The 14,846-nt window shown below is 45.6% G+C and overlaps 2 protein-coding genes across 2 annotated transcripts in view; one reads left to right on the top strand and one right to left on the bottom strand.

The window, feature by feature from the left end:
- Positions 1 to 7,807, bottom strand: part of T265_14216 (hypothetical protein) — a gene marked incomplete at both ends in the record, with an annotated part of 33,110 nt that extends 25,303 nt beyond the window's left edge. Inside the window, one exon of the mRNA XM_009172601.1 lies at positions 7,633 to 7,807. Within this exon, the coding sequence (XP_009170865.1) occupies positions 7,633 to 7,789 (157 nt within the window). The remainder of the gene's footprint in view (positions 1 to 7,632) is intronic.
- Positions 1 to 10,097, top strand: part of T265_07142 (hypothetical protein) — a gene marked incomplete at both ends in the record, with an annotated part of 28,657 nt that extends 18,560 nt beyond the window's left edge. Inside the window, one exon of the mRNA XM_009172586.1 lies at positions 9,822 to 10,097. Within this exon, the coding sequence (XP_009170850.1) occupies positions 9,822 to 10,097 (276 nt within the window). The remainder of the gene's footprint in view (positions 1 to 9,821) is intronic.
- Between the last annotated feature and the right edge of the window lie 4,749 nt (positions 10,098 to 14,846).

Below are 14,846 nucleotides of genomic sequence, written 5' to 3'. Positions count from 1 at the left end.
ATATATATATATATATATATATATATGCATTGTCATTTTTCGGGATTCGCCTGTTGATCGCGTGTTGTTTGGATCATTAAAGTTGTTTCCGAGGTTTTCGTCTTCTCACTATTCGCCATGCTAGGAGTCTGGATCAAGAAACATAGCTGGGGATAGAATATTGTCACAGTCCACATATTTTATTGTTTGCTCGCTACGTAGTCGAACCGTAACATTGGTGGGATGTGATGTGATAAACAAAATCCGTTCCTGGCCGAAATGCATCGGGTCAGTGTTTCGTGTTCCACCATGAGACGAGGATAATAAACCTGGCATTTATCGCAAAAGGTGTTCTGAAAATAGAGACCAAGACGGGTCCCTCAACTGTACAGCTTTCTACAGTGACAACACTTGCGTAGAGATAAGCTGAGGCCATGGCTCTATTTACTTTTTCATTAGCACAAATTTTATTATAGTCCGTGCGAAATCCTAATAGGAATGAGAATAGTCAAGAAATCCTAATAGCTTTTTAGTGAGGTCGGCTAAGGACTATTGACTTGCAGGAAGATTTTGACGAACTAAGCGAACCTGATTGGGTCTGTGATTCTGGTAAAAATCATACAAGCGGAATATTAAAAAAAACAAGTTAACCACTCCAAAAATAGTCACTGTGAACCGAGGTACCATTTGATAAGCAACTTCTACATAATTCAACTACATCAAACCAAACAATAATTGACATATTGAGTGCTGCAGTGACGGGATGGGCTACTTTGGCTGATTTTCGTTGGTCAACGTTCAGGCAGGTCGGAAAGGTCTGAAGGAAGTAAACCAAAATCTCTATCGAAGAACTGTTCGCGGGGGACAGGCCATGGCACGGTAATGAGAAACGAAAGTGGTAAGTGGTAAGCTGGGAGTTACGGACTTCCGCGCCTCTCGGTGGAGTCCCTTTACATCGTTGAAAACCCAACAATATACAACAAGTAATATTTCCTGGCGGCGAACATGTTGTCATTTCCTAGCCGGACTGTCTAGTTCAAGTATACCTTTGCTATACGCCAGACTACTGTTGGATGGGTGTCGAGGGAGGTTCACAAAGGACGCTGGGGAAAGCCAGCTGCTTGAGTGTTTCCTTTAGAGACACGGCTTTTGTAACAAAACCCATTCCTCTCTTTCATTCTTACTCTTTACCAAGGATCTTCCTTTACATACTTATGATAGTGCATTAGTATGTAAAAGGATGGTAGTGGTGGTGGTAGTGATAGCGACAATGATGAGTACGATGGTGATCGCGATATGGAAAAGCATCAACCGGATAAAGAGACACGAGTACTCTTGCGTATCCATCACAAAGTGGTTTGACGATAACGTCGCACTGGGTCGTGCATCGGAGCGTGATATCGATAGCGTTCGCGCTATCGCTTTCTAACCTCATTTTCTAAGAGATGTGTAGGAACAACGGACTCTTGTAATTAGCTACCACAAGACCCATTTAGCTTCCCCTTTGGTTATTTCCGTTATTGTACAACTTCATCTAAGTAAATTGATGCAGTTGTTCGGGCGTTACGCGCCGGTGTCCCCCTGCAGATAAAGGCTTTCCCTCCAGATAACCAATGCTTCCACAATAACAGAGACGACGATATTACCGTCTCCTGAAGGATACGTTGGAAAAAACGGCTAGACGGTTGGCTTTAACTTCTGATGCGTTGTTCAACACGGTTATACCAACAGCACGACGAGGCTGCGAGAGTAACTGTTATATACAATACCATTTAGACTCCATAATTATTTCTTGCATCCTCGGATTCAGTCAGCTTCAGAAGGCCGAGTTGGGTCGCGGACTGGGTCATTGGTAGGGAACGAATCCACCAAGAAAACCATAACACCCGAAGTGGCACTCCCATCCATTCACTACCTTGTGGGTCCGACTTCTGAGTACCTCGGCAAAAATCCCTTTATGGCATGAGCAATCAGTAACTACCACTCACCTCTAAATCCTTCATTCACTGGACCTTTTTAAACACTTAACTAAACCCTCCTACCCCATTTTGTCCCGAAAAAATAACCCGTCAGAATTTCGAAGGATTACATAATGAGATCTTAATGTTCGTACTGTGTTAAACTGGAAAGAAGACAGTCCTTGCTAGGATTGTGCTTTCACATTCAGTCGATGATTGTTGACTCTGAAACAAGCAAAAGAGACTCCAGATAAATCACACACATAATGGGGGCATATTTTTGGTACTCTACTTTGCGGGTGCTTAAGATTTCGCGGTATTTGCTAAGTGGGAGTGGTATCCGTCCATTGGACGGTGAGCACCTCGCGGACTGACCGAGCTGGGATACTGCCAGGAGTCCAAGCCTAGACAGGGGAATAGAGAGGCATCGCGGTATTTGCTAAGTGGGAGTGGTATCCGTCCATTGGACGGTGAGCACCTCGCGGACTGACCGAGCTGGGATACTGCCAGGAGTCCAAGCCTAGACAGGGGAAGTAGAGAGGCAGAGGTCGGGTTCGAACCACGGACCTACCGGTCAGTAAATGCGCGCTCTAACGACTTGGGTCATCTGACTGGATCAATTAAAAATGAGTGCATCTTGTTGCCATGGACGTTTGTTTTTTGTGTCAGCAAACACTTCGAAAGAAGATGGGCAAATATGGTTCTCTGTAGAGACTCGTCACAGCCGCTTAGGTCAGGGTAAAAGATATAGGGATTTCAGCAAGGACAGCCGACTAAGTCCGGAGGGAGCCCATGCTGGTGGTCGATTCAGGGTGGGCCGAAGATAGCGGAGAGATTTACATTTTTCTGCCCTTCTTCCAAATTGCCATTATCGCCACCACGCCGCCTTATTTTTGAGAATTAACTGCAAATAAGCTGACAGCACAAAAGCCACCGGCAGCAGCTAGACTTCATTTATTGCTGTGTCTCTAGCCTTGCCAATGGTACCTGATGACGTGACCAGTAAGCTGCATTGTTGTTCGTCGACAGGACTTCAGGCAGCGCAACAGTACACGCCGCACATAAACTGACCCAGAGACGCACCCGGTTCTGTCGATAGATCTGCCTTCTCCTAGCCGTGCCACGACGAGGTGATTTCAATTTCACATGGGCTAACGGGGCTCTGGGGGATATGCCACCAGGGCATCGTGGATTTCCGGCTGTTGACCGGATCTCCTAGAAATCACATAGATCTCTTCAGTGACAGTACTGCAACGTGAGGAGCAAAACCACGCTACAAAGAGGTATCATATGCCACGAAGGAACACGGACTCTTGGTCAGTATTTAGTACAACCGAGCTGCCCCCCGAACTGACTACAAGATCCTGACACTCCGTGCATCACAAGGGCCACGGAAGCAAACCCGAACGAACGCTGGACCCAAAGGAGTGAGCTAACGAGTTCGACTCAAGATCAAGCGATTTTCTGAACGATTCCGCTTTGTACATCCTCCGTGTTGCCTTGTAACCAGCACTCCGTTGTGCATATATTAGACAGCACCGTGCGGCTCTGGAGATAGGGCTCATTCACAAATTTTCATGTTACACCACGGTTGTTTCCGTTCATGCGATTTCCAGTAGAAAACGCCCCCGACGCTGACCCGGCCGTTAGACTGATAAGTTGGGCTTCATCCACTTTTCCTCTAAACCAGAAGCACACTACATATATGCATTTAGAATGTCTGTATTCTGCTTAACGTGAGAAGTCAGTCTCAATATGCGAAGTCTCTTTGATTACCAATTTGACACTGTTTGCTTTTCAGAGACGCTCCTTCAGGGTTATTTTCTCTGGCTTACTGTGGTGTCCGCGGAGACCTAGCCCTGAAGCACAAAACTAGCCAACAAGGATTTTGTCCAAAAATGAGACGACTTTAAGCTGAACGCCACAATAAACACTCACGGACGCCGATTCACACTGGAAGTCGAAAACACTAGTGGTATTTAGCCGCGTGTCGTGAAAGCACGGAATGAACTGCCAGACCAAAACTTTGGGGCCACTTCACTGCCGGACTTGAAGGGTTCACTTAGCATTAATATGTCGCCAACTCAGAAGGCAGGTACGTTTCCAGGGAAGACCTAACTATCCGGAGTGAACAGGGGAAAGTTATCGTGATCCACTTCCATGGCGAACAATAAACAGATATAGATCTGTCAGCCTCACAAATGCGTCATCTAGAGTGATAGAACGAATACTTTGTGGGCAAATTATTGACTACCAGCTCTTTGGAACCTCAACTAACTAAATAAGGTCATACCTCATCCTGGCACTTTACGAAAAACCCAAGTCGAACGGCTTTAGGGAGAAAGAAAGTAGTGACTATGTGGACTTTGATAAGACCTGTGAATCGACTACTGCTACACTGAAAGCTGAGGTCCTATGGAACAGACGTCAATGCATGTAATTTGGTGGAGGTAGTTGTGAAGGCAAGGACTCTATGAGAAATTAGGAAGCTCGACATCAAATTTGGCAACAACAGCCAGTCTTGTCCTGAACGGAAGAACGTTATGGCTATTGATGTCTACGGAAACGAGTGGTGTTCTCTGTATGTGATTTATATTGATGCAAGCATAATAGTAATAGTCTTTTAGCTATCACATCTTTCAGTGCCTAGCTGCCATGCCACCCGAAGGAAGCCGGTCAAGCTCCTTCCAGGGCAGACGTCAATGCATGTAATTTGGTGGAGGTAGTTGTGAAGGCAAGGACTCTATGAGAAATTAGGAAGCTCGACATCAAATTTGGCAACAACAGCCAGTCTTGTCCTGAACGGAAGAACGTTATGGCTATTGATGTCTACGGAAACGAGTGGTGTTCTCTGTATGTGATTTATATTGATGCAAGCATAATAGTAATAGTCTTTTAGCTATCACATCTTTCAGTGCCTAGCTGCCATGCCACCCGAAGGAAGCCGGTCAAGCTGCGACCTTCCAGGGAAGTATAAAAGCGATTACAGAAGGCTTGGGTGATGTCAGTGCGACTCATTTTTCAAAGTAGAGACCTAGTGGCCACCCACTGTGCACGACGGAGAGCACTAAAAGACATGACTTTCATTCGGCATGTGTCGTCCTTGCAGTATGTTAATTTCCGGATTGCCAGATTGAGTCTCGAAGCACCTCAGAGGTACCTCCGCACTCATTGTGGTCCGCTACTTTTTAGGTAACAGGAAGGCAGACGCGGATAAATGGCACGAACCCAGGCCTCGTTTCGGTGTATCTATCATTGAATACATACCTACTGGAACTACTTACCCCCCTCCCCTCCCTACTAATGAAATCTGACAAAAAGCCTCGTCCCTGACGAGCTGACCTACGGTTCTGATGATTTTCGCACGCCGAAAAAGGCTACAGACCATTACTGAGGATTTAACTCCTCAACATCGATCACCATCAGAGGTAGCAATATCAGTGTTCACACTGATGCCTCACTGCCATACAACCATAGAGCTCATCTAATTATATTCAAAGCCTTAGAGTGAAAAGGGGAGAAAAGGAATTGATCAGGGATGGGACCCAGAAATCGCATCACCGTCACCATCAAAGACAGCAACATCAGTGTTGGCGCTGATGATACACCATAATGTTCTCCTAGTTATATATATACATTATATATATATATATATTGAAAGCCCTATAGTGAAAATAAGAGAAAAAGAGTGGGTGAGGGAGGGGACCTAGTACTAACTTATGTCAAGCATTCTGAAGTGCCTACACCTCCAACCGCCCAATCAATCTGGAAAGAAACTGACAGCACGAACGCCACTGATATCGATTTGCCGCCATTTCTTGCAACGTCTCCAGCCAAGCACAGGCGGGGTCACGGGGACCCCATCCTGGAAGGCGTAAAGACCAACAACACCCAATCTCTTCGTGATCCCTTCTGCCAAGCCATGAGTTGTCCACCTCGCAGTTTACGTCATTATGCAGCAGGCATGGACAACAGCACTCGTCTCGATAGACTGTTTCAATATGCGTATCACATGATCAAGCCACCACAGTTCATGGTGCTGGGTGCTTCCCGCGATTAAAGTACCAGCTGTACAACCAAATGTTAATTTTCAAATCACCTCGTTACTAATCCGTTGATGCCATCCAAACCCAGCAACGTTTCTGAGGCATCGGTGGCAAAAAACCTGAAGACGCTTCACATCATCTATCCGCAGGGGCCACGTCTCGCAACCATACAACAGCATTGTAGCCTGGTACACGCGACCTTTAAGACAGAGTGATATAACTTTTTAACCCAGCAAGTTACGCAAGTTAGAAAACACGAATCGAGGCTTTGAGATTCTTACACTGACCGCACGAGACGCATTTCCATCAAGGCTAATACAACTAACGAAATATGTAAAATCATCTATAACCTCGAGTGAGGTGATATGTGGTATGCTCGGAATCAGCATTTTTTGAAGCATAACTTCGCAAATTGAAGATACTAGGCGCATGCCAAAAGATGGTATGACGGAGGTCAATCTATTCCACAAGGTTTGTGCTTCGGCCTGGTCTTCAGTGCTGAGGGCGATATCATCTGCGTACTCCAGATCCACAAAGTTCTCACTAGCAACAATTTGAATACCGGGGTTTTCAGGACTTTCCAGCCTCGGTCTGAATGTTTTATCAATGACGACTTTGAACAAGAATGGAGAGTGAATATCTTTGTCAGACACCAGCTTTTGGAGAGCTCACCACTCTCACTGACAGAACTATGAGTATAGAACTCGTATTATGGTCACAAGCTTCTCGGGCATACCAAGTTGAGCAAGTGTAGTTAACGACAGTGACAGAATCGAACGAACCCTCGAAGTCAAGGAACACCAATATTGTGGGTCATTTGTACATGTGGCGTTGCGCCAACATCAGACAAACACCTGCAGACTGGGTACGCTGCTCTTATGCAAGCGTTTGTGTCAAACGGGTAGGGATCAAGCACTTCTAGGGGTGTTCCGCAGTCAATAGACAGAAGTCTAGTAACCAGTTTCGCATTTGTGCGTTGAGAACCTTCAACACAATAGTGGCCATTCCGCAGTCCAATATGCACTACCAGGTTGGCGCACTTCAGAAATTTTAACGTGATATATTTTAAGATAGGCAGAGCGTCTGGTCACGAAATTTTCTCATGATGGAGTGAGGCATTAGATAGTGAAAGAAAATTATACATCCAGATGCCTTCTGGTATCCCCGTAGATAGTGTCCAACATCATGAACATAATTTTACACGCTCCAAATAGCGGCAACTTCACGTATAGTCTGTGAGTACAATGAAGATGCTAGTTTAGCGTCTAGTGTTCCATTCCATTTGGAGTTGGCTGGCGTCGGAGTTCTAGCATTTGTATTCGTCGGTGAATAGATTTTTCGGACCCGTCATAACGCCCAGCAGCACATTAGAAATGATAACGACCTGGCAACAGAACATCGGTGGACTCACACTTTAAGGGACAGGGAGCGAGTTGTACCAAGTCTCACTCTGTGTGAAAGAAATCCTGTGATCCATCGGAAAATTGCTCCTAGAATACTTTAGGTACGAATACCATGGCTGGCTTATGACTCAGCAGTTTCTGGGGAACAACACGATACATAAGCACCAATGGGTTAGAGTTTCAGAAGAATGAGTGAAAGTTTCGAATCAAATAAGTTTCATAGCATGGAAAGGTTAGTTAACTCACATGCTTGAAATAGTTCCAGCCACAATTTCCCAATATTTTCAGCATGCTCGCCCAGAGTAAGGATGAAGGAAGATGCGTCTTTGACGTGTTTAGAGCACAGGTTCGCTTTGAGCAACTTCTGGCGGACTTGCTCTCGTATGTAAACAAAAGGGTCCATTCGCACAGGACATCTGCGCAATCGGCGAATGGCGTGACAGCGGGAAAAGGAGACTTGAAGCTCTGATTGGCTACGATTCGGGGCTCATCAGCCGCACAATGCTCTTAGCTGGAAAACATTTAGGAGGTAAAATAACAATTTTCGCGTCAAGATGTTGCATTTTGTTGCCTAATTGCGCAAACCAAAAACCTTTCCGGTCTATCTTCATACTTTTGCGGCTCGCCAAATTTCATTGTCCACTGAAGCAATCATACATCTGACTGAAAAGCCTCGTGAAATAATTTCCCAGCATCACTGAGACCCCGGGACGTCTAGATGGAGGCTCAGAAGTTTTGACTGGTACTCTGAACTCACTTGCTTGCCTGCCTTGGTCCATCAGGCACGCGTCGTAGCTTTCGATAATTCAGTTCCACCGTACAATACACGGATTGATTCGCAAGGTAGAGGTTTCGACTAAGCTTCTCGGATCGGTTTTGTTCTTGTCATTCTGCGTCTCACCTTCACCTGAAAGTTACAAGCGGAAATGCGCTTGTGCTGTACTTCATATACCAACTGCAGGGCTGTAGGCTTTTCAGGGCGAGGACTCACAAAAAAGTGCGTGTAAAATTTGTACTAAGGAATAATTGCTACTAGAAAACCATCGCAAAGAAATGATGAAACTTGTTTCCCAGTAAATGTGTGGGTTTGATCTTATGCTTATTTTGTTTCATAAGCGCAATGGCTACTCATCTACCGGAAAATCCTGGAGCTTTGCAACTCAGTGACTTGTTGATTTTAGTGCGTCAGGTGGCTCAACTGATTTAGCAAAGCCGCGGTATGTATAGTGGGAGTATACGTCGTAGTTCCCAGACTCGTTTAATCAAACGTCGCGTCTCCGGATTGATATAAAAAGTGTGCGGAGACGCGGGCAAGGGAACAATAGTATGAAAACAGCGGATCTTACTGATTCATGGGTTACTATTTCTGAATTTTACCTTCTTTCCCTGAGGCTTCGAATCCGTTCCCATTGCAAGATATTTTGGTCAGTTCCATCCTCCTAACGTCCATGCAGTGTATCAGTGCCCCTGCACCTCTCAGTTATTTAGATTGGATTGATGTACGTGTACAACATTGTTGCCAAAAGATTACGCTGGGCCCTCCGTCACTCAACATTCGTTATTCCGTCCCCTCGAGCGATTCCCCCCCCCGCGGTGAGATCCATTCCGGCCTTATCATTATCGAAACGTTTGATCTGTCTACATGTGATAACTGCACTAAAATAGCCACTTTCTCCCAGGCAACAAATGGTCCTGAAACTAGAGTTGGGGGAACTTCCAAAAAAGGTGGCCGATATAGTGCTTACAAACAGAACACCTCACAGGTTATCGTAAAACAAAGCAAATCACGAATTTGATATTGCACGCCTAGGGAGCTTCGTCATTCGAATCTAGGAAATGGGCGATTCTCACACACTTTCTCATGCGTCTTTTGAGGTTGACCATGTGGTGAAAATAATGCTTATTCTCAACTTGTTGGTGTTTTGTTCTTTTATTTTCATTTCATCATAACATTACGTATTTCATCAGTTGCATAGGCGTTCTTTGTTTGACTACGTACAAACTACAAAAAACGCGCATTTTTTTTAATACAAACGTGTTCTCGTGCTTCGAGTTTCCCTTCTAATTTTGCTCACGCTTACAGCGATCATTCGCAAGTCCCGTGTGCCAACCCTGGCATCAAAACATATCAGACTATTTTCGGAGTTTATCCCACGTGAGAACTGTTCAAAAAAATACCCCTGGACAACCATGATTGGATTACATTCCGTCACTGACCCGGGCGAACGACGAGTCATTCTAAAGAGAATAATTCTTAGTGAGTCTAATCCATCTGACCTCTTTATTATTGTATACTCGATCTGACGTTATTATTTTTATTTATTTGCCACACACTACAGGTTAAGTAGCTTTTTCAGTAACCCGACCACTACAAATTTGCCCAGCTCGAGTATATCTGGAAATGTTTAATACTTTCCTTCGTAATTTCTTCCCAGCCATTATGGATGCACACTTCGATTCATCGGATCAAATCAAGGTCTACCAGCGTCCGTTTACCGGACTATAATCCCCGCATTCCAAAAGTGTGGTTTCACCGAGTCGAGGCTGTTTTCAATACCCGACGTGTCACTCTCCGGGCCACCCTCTTTTCTTTTACCGTCCAAGATCTTCGTATTGATGCGACAACGGAAGTAAAAGATCTATTGGAAGCTGCCCTCAACGAAGATCCCCATGACGATCTTTGGGTGGCTGTCATTAGTAGGACAGAATGATCTGAAAATAAGATGCCGAGGGATTTATTCGGCACCATCGAACTTGAAAAGAAACCGCCGTGGCAATCGTCTTGCGCAATCTCATCTGCGGCCGTAATATAGCGGTAAAAATTATGGCACAAGTATGGCTCGATAAACTCCCACCTTCCTTGTCCCGCGTCATCAGTGCTTTCGTTGGTGACCAAAACTTGCAGGAGCTAGCTCAAATGGCAGACAAAATTCACGAGGGTTATCCAAGTCGTGCTGTTAGCTCTGTCTCCCACCCTCCACCCGCCAGGTCCATTGTTCCCGATCCACTAGCTTGGTCATTTCACGACTATGAACTAGATTTGCTCGTCTACAGCGGCTCGGGATCGACAAGCATCGACCACGTTCACGATCTCAATCGTTGTCTCGTTCCCCTTCCTCTTGGTGCTGTTATCACCAAACTTTCGTTCCCAAAGCACGCAAACGCTAACTGCCGTGTTTCTTCAAGCCACTTTCCAACAGCCAGTCAGTAACGGCAAAGATTGTCTGTGTTTCTCCTCGTGGTAGTCATATAGCCCATATTACCGATCGCTCGAGTGGTCCACGTTTCCCTGTAGATACGGTTGCTGAACTTAGCGTGTTACTTCATAAGAATATGCTTCTCGTTCATTAGCAACCGCTAACAGTACTCCCATTGCTACATACGGTAAAGGTGCCCCCACCATTGACCTCGGAATGCGACGTGCGTTCAAGTGGATCTTCTATTTGGCCGACGTCTAAACACCCAGCCTTGGCGTGAACTTTCTAACCCACTATTGTCTATCCGCCGATATGCGACACAAGCATCTCTTGGACACGCTACTTTCCTTCTTCGTCAACGGAATTAGTGCCCCAACTTCATCCAAGGGTATCAGACCTGATTCCTGTTTTTGCTTACATCCCTAGGGATGTTTCTAACCTCACTCATCCATGTCACTACAATCGACCAGTCGCGTATTCCGTCGTTACACACACCCATAGAAAAGTCCACCTCTCTATACCAATCCACGTTGAATCCATCCAGATAAGCTCCGGAACGCAAAGTACAAGTTTGAACACATTCTCACACACGGGATCATCCGCACTTCGTCGAGTCACTGGTCATCGCTTCAGCATATGGTACCCAAAAAATCCAAAGGTGATTGGAGACGTTGTGGAGATTACCGTTCTCTCAATAACACCACTATCCCTATCAGGCACCACATCCCACATATTCACGATTTCGCATGTACCCTATGCCACACAAATATTTTCTCTAAACTTCAACCAGTATGTGCGTACTACCGTGTCCCCGTAGCCCCAGATAACATCTCCAAAACAGCTGTTACAGTACCTTCTGGTATTTTCGAATTCACCCGCGTCTTTCATCTTTGAACAAATATTTCAACGTTTCATGGACGAAGTTTTGCGTGTCTTGCCTTTTGTCTATGCTTATATAGACGGCATTCAATTACCGGCATCTCCCCAGATGAGCCTAAAGACAAACTCAGGGCGGTTTTTCAACGTCTTTCCACCTGCAGCATACGTTTGGTGTAGCCAGTCTGTAGTGTCTCGGTTACCACATTGATCCAGCCAGTAGTTCAACATTGTATGATCGCATTTTGGCCTTGGAATCTTTCTCATACCCCCATTGTTCAGATGTCTCACAGCCACTGGTCGGTTGCTTTGGTTCCAAAGAAAAGCCAGTTATCTCGCCCGCCGCTACCATTACTGCTTCCGAAAGAGTCAAGCCACACATCGTTCTTGCAAACAAAAATAGCTTCTCTCGATAGCCGTGAAAACACAAGGCTCATTTTGACGCTGCTTCCCGCGCCGTGCTCCATCAAGTTGTGATCAGCCCATTTCAACCATTGGCCTTTTCCGCAGAAGATGAAGGCTGTTTGGCGTGACATTCGGTACACCTGTTTAGGGCTGTGACTGATTTTCTCATTCGTCGACGGTTGCAAGACAGCAAAAGTCGGCGTCCAGCACTGAAATGGCCATTTTGGCGTTCAAAAATCATGGACGTGTTGGGCACAAGGAAGCTTGAATCTGAAAACAACTGTGTACAAGGTAACTGTGAAACCAGTCATACTATTTCACCGAGAGAATACACCAATGTAATTAGAGCGCTGAATGATCAGTAAACTTTTAATCGCTAATTTCAGCCCTAGCAACCAGTTGGTGCTCATGCAGGTACTTTGCGGCAAATTCGACTCTCAAAATTCGCACACAAAACTTGCTGTACTGACATGTTAGTACATGCAGTATGAAGGCACAAGTAACCCCTTCCAAAGTGACGTTCTTTTCGCTGTTCTATGTGACCATTTGTCCCCTGTTTGATCGGGGGGTCCGCGATATAACAACAAAAAACATAAACCATTACTATCGAGCTGAGTACCAAGATGTTTTCCCCACCCCTTTTGAATGCAGCATTGCGCATCAGGCATATAAGAGTACCCTAACCGCGTACTTGTATGGGCAAATCAGCTGTCACCAATACCTTTACGGACGTAGGGGACTTCCTGCGGTGAAACCTGAGTTTATTTCGGAATTTTCTATTTTCAGTCCAGCGGGGTTTAGGAGAAAAAGATTATTGGTGATATCCGTTCATTTTGGCGTCTGTGGTTGTAAACAGGCACCTGGTTTGCGAGATAATTTCCTCTAACGCATGTGAAGGCACCAGGAGCTTGTTGCGTACCTTGGGGAGCTTATTCCATAGGCCAAGTGATTCAATTGTTTGCATAATCTCTCCGGATGTGATCAGTGGGGTTTTGGAATCAAATTTCGATGTACCGCCTAGCCAAGCTTTCCTATATTTTGTTCTGGGTGAACAATCGCCCAGAAAATGTGCGTGTGAAAATGTAACCTTCTGTTAAAGCAAGAGGGGCTGCTTACTCCCGGAAACTGGTGAACTCAGGGTAACCACACGGAATGATCGAGAGTGCGTCTGCAGGTATCGGTTGAGGCATTGACCATCTTTGAACATTTTTGGTCTCGTGGTGAAAGTTCACTCTACTAATATTTTCCTCAAATTGAGTGGATCGACAAGATGGCTATTTGTCCAGAGCGGCCATGGGTCAATATACCCCAAAATCCGATTAGACATGTGTATCGTCATAAGGTGAACCCCAAAAGAGAAACAGATGTCTCCTTCACACATTTCTCGCCGGTCATATTGACAGATAATGTGCACGTCCCACTATTACATGAGCCACCCGCTATACCAGTCACCTGGCTCAGACGTTCCATGCCATCACCGTGTCTTCATATGTCAGTATGTTTCAAGACAGTCACTGTGCACATTTTTAAATTGAAACAAACCCAGTTGGAGCATTAAAGACCCACTAACGGCGGATGTGCAGAGAGTGGCAGCTAAGTTATGAGATGAAGGCGAGATAAGTTCCCTGCATAACGTCCAATCCATGCCGGAGTCTACCTGGCTATTATCCGATGAATAGTCACTTACCCGGTCGAGGTGTCAAAGCGAGTCATGCAGAGGAACATGTTTGGGCTGCGGTTGGTTTGCAAGGAAGATAAATTGTTTGCAAAAATAAGTTGATAATAATGATGTTCATTCCCAACTAGTGGGTGACACACCTTTGGGCATGATCATAAGTTTACAGTCAGAATAAACGCATGACCGGTAGGACTTCCGGACACTGGGAATTTCGCCAAAAGGGAGGATGAAATTAACGGTGGAAATTAGCCGATGTAAATCTGGTCGCGCGTGAGCCCGCATGCACAGAAAACCTACGTAGGAACACATGACATGAGACGAAATCATACCGTTAAGATTTTGAAGTAACGGGCGAAAACCACAGGAGGGAGTGCATAATAAGAGGCTTCCTGCCTGGTACGTGATATAAGACTTCATACTGCAGAAAATGTGGAACAAGAACAACGGATCTGAAGAGGCAGCAGAGTTGTCACAATTTGGCCCATCGATTTGAACCGAAGCCTAAAACAGCTAGTGAGGTTTCTTGGTCTTGGGCTGTCGGGCGTATGGCCATGGTCGTGGAAAGTGCACGTGGAGAAGGTGAATTGTTGGTATGTAGTACGGATAAATAGTAGTAGTTAAACCAGAATCACAGTGTGCAGCGATCCCACGTCGGCTTTGTTCCACCTTGTTTCTTTGGCCAGCCTGAAATTAATCCCTCTGCCCAAAGAACTGCACACCCCAGCCCAATCACCTTAAATGTGACGTCCGTTACGGGGCTGTGAAAAAATTGAAGCACATCAGACCAACGATGGCTCGGCACTATCATACACAGTTTGGTAGCACATCCTCAACTATTCCATTCCTCCTCTCGAGCATGTCCTCTCGCCCGCTCGTTCCATTAACTGAAAATACGACAAACTTCACCTGACATTTGCTGCCTCCATGGCATATTCATTCCAAACTGTTGAACTATTCATGCGACCTTGACCATCTCTGTGTGTCTGCGCTCTGCCTTCTCTTCTCCAGCGCTGGTCTCAAGTGGAGTTCCTCATGGCTTCGTCCTGGGACCACTGCTGTTTCTGACGTACGCCAACGACCTCCCAGATATTCTTGCAAGTAAACGTCTACTTTTTGCGGACGACTTGAAATCTTAGAGTTTCAATTCCAGTGCCCCCTAAATGGACGTATACGCTGCAAAGCAGTGGTCGTTGGACCGGCACCTTCCTCTGAATGACGAAAAGTGCATCCACATGTCATTTGTAGGAGAATCAGAGAAGGTCTTTGTCACGCAAGGTGAGGGAGGACCAGAAAACACCACGCGG

This window comes from Opisthorchis viverrini, assembly GCF_000715545.1.
Source record: "Opisthorchis viverrini unplaced genomic scaffold opera_v5_159, whole genome shotgun sequence".
NCBI lineage: Eukaryota > Metazoa > Platyhelminthes > Trematoda > Opisthorchiida > Opisthorchiidae > Opisthorchis > Opisthorchis viverrini.
This window is presented reverse-complemented; position numbering and strand designations above follow the sequence as displayed.